We start from the raw sequence: 11,438 nt of genomic DNA on the forward strand, positions 1-11,438 counted from the left end.
CAGTCTCTGTACATTGGTAGTTACTGCAGAAGAGATCAGAGCTATACCAGTGCCATAAGACAAAATAAAATATAGCAAGTTGAAGTGTCAGTAAAGGACATAGAAAGATAGTAAGTCAGACACCAGCATCTGATGACGTTCACCTGGAAGTTTTACAGAAACTTTCCAGTATAAATACTGAATTAGTCTCTCATAACTTAAGTGAGCCTTGGTGTGGGAAGAATGGTAGGTGACGAGAGCAGTGGTTTGGTTTGGGAGTTTTGTTTTGGTATTTGTTTTTGAAGTTCATGGAGTAATTCTGCAGGGTATAAGGCATGCAGTGGGAAGAAGAGAACTGATAGGCTCATGGCTAAATCTGTGTCAAGGAAGAGCCAGCACAGTTTCTGAGGTGAATTGAGTGAGCAAGGATGTGCATAGTCATAACTGTACGCTTGGTTTTTTAAAAGTTCTCGAGCTTACAACAAGCTCTTAAGTAAGTTTTCAGTGCTTGTGAGATGAATTCTTATGGGTGAATAATTCATTAGAGGACAGAAAATAGCTAGAAATTAAAAGGCTACTTTCATAGTGAAAGGAAGCTCCTAGTAGGGATTTCCTTGTTATTATTCAACTTAGTCACTAATTATCTGAAAAAGAATATTGACCTGACAGAATTTGATGCTTCTTCCTTAGGAAGAATGTCTTCCTTAGGAAGGCCAGATCTGAAACTTCTAGAAGTTGCAAAGGGATCTCACACTCAAACAATTAGGAGATCAAATGGTATCAAATGTTCAGTGTTGCTGAATACAAACACATCTGTGGAGGGAGAGAAATAACTTTAACCACATGTGCAGAGTCTGGCTTTATGTGCGGCTGCCATATATTTTGATCCAATCCATATAGTATTGTGCAGCTGTTCTCAGCTTGTTCAGTTAGCTGAAAAGATTAATGGCAGGCCTGAAAGCTGTAATTCTCAAACTTCACATCAAGTCAGCCCCCAGTTTCTTGTACATGCATTGATGTTTAATTGAGAACACCATAAAGGTGATCATAAATTCTATTTATTTAACATGTTCCCTTAGGCCTCTTAGAGGCATCATGAACAATGTACAGGAGTGAGGTGTAAAGCATTTGGGATTTTCCAGTGTTAGAAAAATCTGTTAGGCAGCTCTGGTAGTCTCCCTCTCCTGTTGGAATTTTCATAGCAGTTCCCTGGGCCTCTAAGTCATGTATCCCCAGCTCCTTTGCTGACTGCAGCAGGAGATGGGGCCAGTCAGATCAGTACTTTTGTGGTTTGCTGGAGCGTCATACTGAAGTTAATAGAAAGAGATTATAGGTTTGTGTGGCAGAAATCAGTAAGAAGGTGTGACTCAAAACTTTCAATAGTTTGAGGAAGCACTTCATACAGTGAAACTGAGCAATCTTTGTTCCTTGCTGAACTTGATAGGAGCTGCAGGACAGCGCATCAGTTCATATTAGTCAAACAGTTTTGGTCTACTACGTGCAGTTTACAGAGATGAAGATGATATCTTCTGCAGTTCTGCTTTTCAGGCTCTTAGTCATTTCTGCATTAGCTCTATTGCTGGATTTACAGTTTTACAGGTTTGTTTTGTAAACTTAAAGTAGGTGAGTGTCTGGGTTTCAAAACTCCCAGGTATTGAAATCACCAGAAGGCTGGTCGCTACCTGTGTTTTGGACTTTATCTATTGCATCTTTAAGTCTCATCTAACACAGAATACCTACACTATTCTGGGACAAAACATGGCCTGTCAGCATATTTACACACAACCCCACCCACCCCAGAGATATTCCATTTGTCTTTATATGCCTTTGTCTTCATACACATAGAACGTACAATTACAGAATGCCTCAAATTGGAGGGCACCCACAAGGATTCAGCTCTTTTCCCACACAGAATCACTCAAAAAACAAACCCTGTGCCTGAGGGTGTTTCCTTGGACTCTGGCAGCACAGGGCTGTGCCCGCTGCCCTGGGCAGCCTGCTCCACACCCACACACCAAACACACCAAAGGACTTCAGCCGCTCCTCACACACCTTGCCCTACAGCCCCTTCCCCAGCTTTGTAGCTTTCCTTTGAGCACGCTAACAGCGTTGTGTCCTTACGTGTGGCACCCAAACCCACACGCAGTGCTGGAGGTGAGGCAGCACACACAGAGCAGAGCAGGACAGCTGCTCCCTTCGCCTGGTGGCAGTGCCGGGCCTGGTGCACCCCAAGGCACAGTTGGTCTTTGGCTGCCAGGGCACACTGCTGGCTCACAGGTTGCCGTCAGCCAGAAGCTCCAGATCCTTTTGTATGGGGCTGCTCTCTAGCCCCTTAGCCCGTCTGTACGTTAAGATCAGGGAATCACAACATCCAGTGCCATACAGAAAATCGACACGATTAAAATGTGCCATATAAAAGTAATCTAAAAATAAAAGATTAGGAGCCTCAACAGTATGAAGAATTAATATGGGCAGATATTATTAATTATATAATTAATACCTATGAAGAATTAATTGGGCAGAGCTGGGACTTGGTACAGTTTTGCAGTCACGGAATAAATTATACCCAGTCTCTTTAGAAGATATGAGATTGCTGCTGATGCACTGATAGAAAATGTATCAACCATCACCCAAAGAAAGAGTGATTACCTGCTGTTTGGTTGCTGTGCTTCTTTGAGGCATTGTCCAAATACATTCCCCGTTTTCCCTTCCTTTCTCATTATTGAGAAAGCCTCTCTGAGATAAATGCATTTCCTGCTTGCGTGATTGAAAGGCAGTTGTGAGTTCCTCACCCTTTGGCATTCTGTGACCTGCAGTTTCACATGCACAGCAGAAGCAAGGCTCTGAAGGGTACTGGGGGTTTGTAATGCAAGTATGGACAAAAACACATCAGCAATCTGTATTCACTGAAAGTGAAAAACCTAAAAAGTGTGAAACAGGGTTTCCACTATTTTAATAATGAAAGAATGTATGGAAGTTGTTCTGTTGAGTTGTTGAAAGTCATTCTGTGTGAATGTGTAAGCTAAAGTATTTCAGAAATAATAAGTGCTATACTTGAACTCAGCCATTCTGTGCATTTCAGCACTGCATTGCAAAACATTTGTTTTGATTCGTAGACTTTTCAGATCTGACACACTTGGTGATAATTTTGTGTTATAAATAAAAGTGTTCTAGAGACTGCAGGGCTGTTTTAATGCAAAATCCTGAGACATCTTTGCAAGATAATTCCTAGAATGCTTTAGATTTCATTTATCTACTTGTCCAAGTGCTTTTAGCTTTAAATCTTTATGGATAAAATTTCCTTTGCCCACTTGTTTCCCCTCCTTTCCTATTGTGGAGAAGTTTTATGAACATAATAGCTGTCAGCGGCACCTTCTAAGTTGATAGAAAGATGTTTGCTGACACTTCTATTTTCTTTTTCGTTTTTCATTTGTGTTTGTATTTGCATCTGAGTGTTTAGAAATAGTGATGAAATCACATAAAATGAGTGGTTTGACTTTCTTGTCATCAGCTGATTTTTCTTTTGATGTCCTGTTACTGCCAAACATAGCTACAGCAATAAAACTAGGCTCATGTTGCTGAGATTTTTTTTTCTGATACTGCTGCTGGATAGAAGCTTTGCTGAGAAGATCCCTGTGTTCTTGTCAGGTCTGTACTCTTGGTTTGTGCAGTTCTGTGCACACTCGCAGTGCACACTCAGCACTTATAGATAAGATGTGTGAGGCCAAGCTTGAAGATGTTAAGCTGCTAGGTAATTAGAACTTAGTGTGGAAAAATGCATTAATATAAAAATCAGACATTATTTTCATTACACGCCTCATTTAATTGCATAAAACTTTTCACATTAATGTTTTGCTCTCTCTTCTCCTATACTTTGAATTTCTTCACAGAGGACAGTGAATTAAGAAGAACCTTGCAGTCTTTAGCTTGTGGGAAAGCACGAGTATTGATTAAAAATCCAAAGGGCAAGGATGTAGAAGATGGAGACAAATTCATCTTTAATGGTGATTTCAAGCATAAATTGTTTAGAATAAAGATCAATCAAATCCAGATGAAAGAAACAGTATGTATTTATTTTTGCATTTATTCTGGTTAACTGTTTATCCGTGTTCCACATGGAGAGACAGAATCTCTGCGTTTCCTCTTTAGCTTTTGTGTTAATAGAAGGGAAGCGTGCTTCAATTTTTTGGTAGTGAGGATGACTTACTGAGGCAATAAAGATTCTAAATCTCAGTGAAATCGAAACAAATCAGATTCCTTCCTTTGCCTGCAAAATTAAATGCTATCATATTGAACTGATGATATGGTCTTGCAAATGTTTCAGTGCGTCTTACAAGTTTTCATGGTACAGCGGAAGAGCTGGTACTGCATTGAACTCACGACTCAAATGTGTCACTGTGTCACTTTTCTTTATTGGGAGAGTAAGAGGACTATTAAAAAGTCAGGGTCATCTCCTCGTTTGTAGTGGATGTCCTTCTTTTACTTGATTTCCAGTTTTGGACACAAGCTGACGTGTTTTAATTAGCATTGAATTGTTTCCTTTGGGCCTTTGTACATGAAAATTAAAAAGTAAATCAGAGTTGAGCAGTTTTGTGCAGAAGACAGTATTTGGACTGTCAAATTCTTGTGTGTTCTTCTGAAAATATGAAGAGAGTTGTTACAAGGTAGTTTGATTTATCAGATTTAAAATATGACATGATCTTTATTTAGATTGTCTTTCATTTTATATTTGGTTTGCTTAAGCAGCGCACTTCAGAATCACTTGGTTCTTAGCAAGCAGTAGTGTATATATCTGTCCCCAAGACAGATAATAAAACTACAGAAATATAATGGATAAAATACTAGCAATAAAAGATGATATCTGTGGTTTTTTACTGTTCTTTAGGTCGAGGAACAGGTTAGCACAACTGAAAGAGTATTTCAAGACAGACAATATCAGATTGATGCTGCCATTGTACGAATAATGAAGATGAGAAAGACTCTTGGTCACAACCTCCTTGTTTCTGAATTGTATAACCAACTGAAATTTCCAGTAAAGGTAACTGATTTTATTTTTCAAACCCTCTAGAATTATCAAAAAGCATGTAATATATTTTCCCATTCAGCTTGTCTGTAAGAGTAAGAAATGTGAAGTATTTCAGAATCAAGTCCAAAGATTCAAGTATTAAAATGAGCCTGTGAACAGAATGAGCCGAGGTATCAGAAGGGAACAGTTCACCTATTTGCTATGGTTCATTTTCTTATGTAGTATTTCGCTGTCCTGGTTTTTTTTTTGTTTTGTTTTCATTCGTGGGTTTTTTGTTTGTTTTGGTGGGGCTTTTTTTTTCTGTTTCTTTGTTTTTTAAATAAAATATATCTGCATTCATATCATTAACTGTTCTATTGATCTCATCTTTTCTTGAAGCCTGGAGACTTGAAAAAGAGGATTGAATCTCTCATTGACAGAGACTATATGGAGAGAGACAAAGACAACCCCAATCAGTACCACTATGTTGCATAACGAAGAGGAAATACGTATTAAAAATCATAATAATAATAAAAAATCATCCAAATATATCTTCAGGACACCGAATACCTATGCTGTTCAAGACTTTATTTTTAGCAGATTTCAGGTTGATGTGTATTATTCAACCAGCTGCATGCACTGCTGTGGAGAAGAAGCAAAATGACATTAATTGATCATCCTTATCAAGACTCCTTATTAGTTTTAAATGTCACATTTTTGTTTCTTTTAGATACTTGTTTGTTCTTTTTGGTTCTTGAAAATTTATTTTTACTGTTTTGCTTAACAATGTCATTGAAGTTGGATGGAAAGGTAAAATTACCTGTGCAAGACATATGTTTGTGAAGGATGCAAGTCTGTTTTTTTTTTTCATTTCTCTGTTCTAGCTGCATCCATAAGGACCCTATATGCTGCATTCTTTAGCTACAGTGACAAACTTGGGTAACTTTTTAAAAATCCCTAATTGATGAACACTTGTGTACAAACAGTGTTGTTGAAATACACTGAGTTTTTGAAATTATGCATCATGAAAACTCTCAATCTTGTGTTCGTTTAATTTTCTTTCAAATGATTATGAACTTCAGTCTGGTTTGATAAATCAGGTTTTGAAGTGAGATCCTTTATGTGCCAAGAGGACAAGTGTGTGTGTAGTGAGTTGTTGGATTATTTAGATAAGATATAATTATTATTTTATTACTATTTCTGCTGGGTTGAGTGGCAAGGATTAGATTGAGTCAGATGCCCTACCTCATTTTAGGGCAGCTTGTTTTTATCACTATTTATGTACTTGCCACAACATTTAGTTTTGCCTTTAAAATCACATACAGGGAAACTACTGTACAGTGTGATCCACTTTAAGAAACAAACCTTTTTTAAAAAAAAAGACTTTTATGGTCTTGATGTTGTGAAAGCATAGTTTTTTGTCTTGAAAGACCGAGGATTTTGTGAGTATTTTGTTACGTATTGTATATAAGTAAGTGGATTTGAATTAAAGAATGAAAGACATTGTAGATCTGTTAGATAACTGCAACTATAAAGATGATACCTTTTGTGGTACTGCTTACAAGATACTGTTTATTTCCCAGATTTGCATACCGGTGTGTTTCATTCTGAAAAAGAGCTACCAAAGGAGTTTTGATCATGGCATAAATGAGAATTATAACAGCAGTATTTTCTGAGAGATACTTTACTAAGCTTATGCCATGTGGATTTTGTGTATCAGTTGGAAGGCCACCATCTCAAATTAAACATTGCTGAGATTTGACATCTCACAGATTTACATAGTGGAGTCCTCATTCTGTCATCTGGTGTCATTAATTGTATCCCATTCTTCTGAATTGTTTTCGTTCCCTTTTGTGTTTAGGAACTAAAAACATTCAGTTTCTTGTATTTAAAAAATATTTAATATTGTAATTTAATGTAGACTTATTTTAATATTTGAACCCAGTTAATTCAAATAAAATCTTTGATGCGTATTAGATTTCTTAGCCTTTGTTAAAATGTGGCACTTGAGTTTATTTCCATACTTGCAAAAACCAGTCAGCTCCATCTTTCTAGACTTCTAAAACAAGCAGGAATGTGCGCCTCGGAGATGTAATGGGCAGAGGCTTTAGCCACATAAAAAGTTGGCAGTTTCAGACAGTAACTGATACGCAGCAGTGGACATGTATTGCCTTCCCTTTCTGAAGCCATCTTCCTGGTTCAATAGGTTTAAACCATATATTAAGAGCAGTGGTGCCATCCTGAAAATTAACACAATTCTGCCGTACGAAGAGATGTTAATTGACTGATAAAAAGTGCTGAGATGTGCAATTTTTCTTAATTGCCATAGCCTAGGCCTCCTTGGCCTAATTACTTCGCTGTAGCAATTAAAAAGGAGTTGTTCCATGAGCAGTGGCAATATTGAAGCCTATCATTCTGTGATGTATGCCCTTTGTCCCTAACTGTATTCTCCCCCACCTTCCCCATAAATAATCTCAAGCAGCAGCGCCGTGGAGTCATTCTGCATAGTTGTGCATTTCTCCTTATAGGAATTAAAAGAAAACCAACAGAGTTGGTTTGCTCTCCTTACCCAGAACAACCTGCAAAGATATAACTCAGTCTTAAGATTTTAACTCTTCCAAAGTGCTCTGGAAGTGGATTCAGAGGTTCAGAAGCTTTGGGAGATTGACAGCTGTGGTCACAGCTCTTGTTCTGTGGCCTTCATTTTCAATTTGGCTTCCTCAAACTTCTCCTGGAATTCTGTATTTGCTGAGCAAATAGGAAATTGGTTACCTTATCAGTCAGCATGGTAATCACTATTTCACACCAACATATCTGCACTGGGTTGTTGTTGATTTTTTGTTTTGTTTTGGTTTGTTTTTTTGTAGGCTGCTGATAGAATTTGGCTGAGCAGCCTGTCTCAACCAGTTTTTGGTTGATATTGACTGTTTGGTTCACTATGCCCCATGGGTGTATCTGTGAACGCATGGATGACATTGCTAAAAATTTCTTCTTGGAAGATTGCTTAGTGATGAAGACATCAGGCTGCAGCAAAGTAACAGATTTCATCTGCAGTACGTCTACATTCAGTAGAAAATGTCTTGAAAGCCTGAATCAGGGCAGTTCAACATCCTTGGAGCAAATTATGTAGCAATCCTCTTCTATGGAATAATAAAAATAGCAGCAGGAGTCCGGGATACAAGGAGGAATCCATGAATCTTGCCAAAATCTTCCAGTTTAATTCAGTTTATCTTAAACCTCCATTTTAGTTCAACCAGGCATATATTACATGTTTTTAAAAAGCCGGTTTTTCATCTCAGTGTTTTCTGAAGGAAAGCAGGTGTGTGAACACAAGTCGATGGCTGATGGTTCTAGGTTCTTCCTGAGTCTGGCAATTAAAGTTTTGCTATCAGCCACTAACAGCCTTCTTCCTGTCCACTCCTTGTGCCACGTGGCCCTCATTCTGTCTTTTATCTCACGCTGTATTACCTGTGTCTAAACCCATGTTTATAATCTAACTCCTTTGGTCTGCTTCAGCTTCCTTCTTTCTGCCAATCTTAGTGCTGTGTCTCTCTGAAAAAAAAATTACACAACCTTTGGTGAAGTTTAGTGTGTCAATTTGTTACGCAAAGAGACCTACTTGGAGGTTTATGGTCCTTGACAGGTGTACTATGGAGAGCAGACTCTGTACTATAGCTTCAATTATCTATTTCTGGACAAATCTCTTTGAAAAGAAAATAACCCTGTGAAGTGAGATAATGTTCAGCAAAAGGCTACAGCAAAAAAATGGAGTCATGTTTCACGGAAGTTCTTTCCAAGAAAAAGATTCTCAATCTGTATTCTGTCTTCCATACTAGCATTCTGCCTGAGCTTTGCACACCAGTTTGTACCGTGTCTCAGTGTGGGCATTTCCTCTGTTCTCCCCCTTAAAGAGCCATTCTGCATCCATATCTAGTGCCAGAGACATACCATGGTGTATCTGGAACTGCACACACTGCTCAGCATCTCAAATAAAATGCAAGAGGGCTGGGTAAGGACTGTTATTCCCCTGGTGACAGCACTCACTTGGGACTCTGGGCTGCATGTGCATACCAGCCTTCACAGAAGCAGCATTTTACATTTGTTTATATCTTACACTGCTACCAAGTTTGCTTGGTGTTACCCAACAAATATTAGAGCAGTGAGGCTGATGGGCAATATGTTTGCATGAGACATGTTTCATTAGGAAAATAGACTAACAAACACCAAGTCAGAACTGTTGGCAATAATGTGGAACTTGGATACAGTGCAGTCTCTACACTGCTATAAAAGCTAACGATCCATAGCATATAAGATCAACATCATTTACTGCTGGAGTCTTATGTTGTTTAATTACCAACTTCTTGCCATAATGTTATTGCTTGATGCAACATATATATTGATAATAGTTGGTGGTAATCCAACAATCTATCATTTTTCAGTTTATAAATGCCTACTTTTTTTTTTTTTCAGTAGAAAGGAAGATTATCAAGTAGAAAACTTAAACATGCCATGGTGCCTCTCTCTTCATATTGTATTCTGACAGACCTTACTTCACTCCCAGGGCAGGTTTCAAAGGAGTGATTAAAAGAAATGGGAACAACCAAAGTCCCACTTCCATTAATGTCCACTCCTCTGCAGATGACTCATTTGAACACTTGACCATTCATGCTACTTATGTCCTTTTTAAAGCTGACTAACTAACTTCAGCTTTTGGTATTAGACGGTGAGAATAAAGACTGCTACAACTGCTGGAGGAAAAAAAAATAAATAAATGAAAATCAAAATACTTCTGTCTCTAGAAAGGACAGATAAAAATGCATATTTGTTATACATATATGTTATATTCAGTATAACAATAAGAAGGCTTGTTTATAGCAATATCATCAAAATAGAAAGGCAGACCCCCAGGCTACACTTAATCTTTAGGCATGTTCATGAAAATAGGAAGTGTAAGTGAACTGAGATGACCGGCAGTCTAGAAGAACTGACCTTGATTCAGCAGCTATTGGTAGCTAAACCACATTTCCAAGTAGTACTAAGTGAAAATGTGCAAAGGCAGCTTGGGAGCAGAAAGGATTCTGATGAATCTAGAGTACGCTGTAATGAGAAGGATGACATGGCAGTCATTTTGAGAAAACAAGCACGCTGCTGTTGGCACACTTTCTAATGCCCGAAATAGTAAAATAAGTCCTTGTAAGAGGAAACTATATCCTCAACAACTCAGATAAGAAAAAGCATTGAATTACATTGAATTACAAAGTGATCGTATGTCTGGGCTCTGTATCTCCATTACTACGCCAACATCTAATGACTACACCTATTTTTTTTTTCTTCACGAAAAATAAGGGGAAGGAATTTCTTAAAAATGTTGTCTATAAAAATACCAGGCAACATCAGAAGCTATGTGACAGTGCTGTCAATTTTACCTGAAAAATGACAAATCAGTGGTCACTGTTTAGGATTGGATGAGATACATATACACACAGATACATCACTTAAAGAGAGAACAGACCATTAAGTTTCAGTGATTGTACACAGCTGGGCCTAGATGCATTCTACCCACATCAGATTGCCTTTAAACACGTTTTGAAGGCAACACAGAGCTTAGGTGGGTTTAACTGCTTTCACTTATCTCTACCACCTTCCCAATATGCCAGTTTGTGCCCATAGCTGCTTATCCTGGCACTGGGCTCCTCTGACAGGAGGAGGAGCTGTGTCTTCTGTGCACTCTTTCCTCAGGTATTTATGGACATTGCTGAGACCCCCCTCGAGCCTTCCCCATGCCCAGCAGCCCCAGTTCTTCCAGCCCCTCCTCACAGCAGAGGTGCTCCAGACCATTTCAATGGCCCTATGATGGACTCTCTTCAATATATCCATGCCCTGCTCGTACTGAGGAACCCCTATATAGGACTCAGCACTCCAGGTGAGGTCTGACCAGTGTCAAGTGCAGGGAAAAGACAACTCTCCCGGCATCCTGGCCTGCGTTAGAAATAGTGTGGCCAGCAGGAGCAGGGGGGTGATCATCCCCCTGTACTCAGCTCTGGTGAGGCCGCACCTCGACTGCTGTGTTCAGTTTTGGGCCCCTCACAAGAAAGACATCAAGGCCCTGGAGCGTGTCCAGAGAAGGGCAACGAAACTGGTGAGGGGTCTGGAGCACAAGTCTGATGAGGAGCGGCTGAGATTGTTCAGTCTGGAGAAGAGGAGGCTCAGGGGAGACCATATTGCATTCTACAACTTCCTGCAGGGAGGCTGTGGTGAAGAGGGGTTTGGCCTCTTCTCCCAGGCAACAAACAGAACCCAAGGAAATGGCCACAAGTTGTACCAGAGGAGGTTTAGCTTAGACATAAGGAAGAACTTTTTCTCTCAGAGAGTGGTCAGGCACTGGAATGGCTGCCCAGGGAGGTGGTGGAGTCGCCGTCCCTGGCAGCGTTCAAGAGGTGTCTGAATGAGGAAC

At 39.3% G+C, this 11,438-nt stretch overlaps 1 protein-coding gene across 1 annotated transcript in view; it reads left to right on the plus strand.

Moving 5' to 3' along the window:
* CUL4A (cullin 4A) overlaps positions 1-6,953 on the plus strand; it is a 35,981-nt gene extending 29,028 nt beyond the window's left edge. The window contains exons 18-20 of the mRNA XM_042867271.1: positions 3,870-4,042; positions 4,865-5,017; positions 5,384-6,953. Coding sequence (XP_042723205.1) covers positions 3,870-4,042; positions 4,865-5,017; positions 5,384-5,479 — 422 coding nt within the window. The 3' untranslated portion in view covers positions 5,480-6,953. The remainder of the gene's footprint in view (positions 1-3,869; positions 4,043-4,864; positions 5,018-5,383) is intronic.
* Positions 6,954-11,438: the final 4,485 nt, after the last annotated feature.

The sequence above is a fragment of the Lagopus leucura genome, unplaced genomic scaffold, assembly GCF_019238085.1.
Source record: "Lagopus leucura isolate 7727_CA_CO unplaced genomic scaffold, USGS_WTPT01 Super-Scaffold_100001, whole genome shotgun sequence".
NCBI classification, from domain to species: Eukaryota; Metazoa; Chordata; class Aves; order Galliformes; family Phasianidae; genus Lagopus; species Lagopus leucura.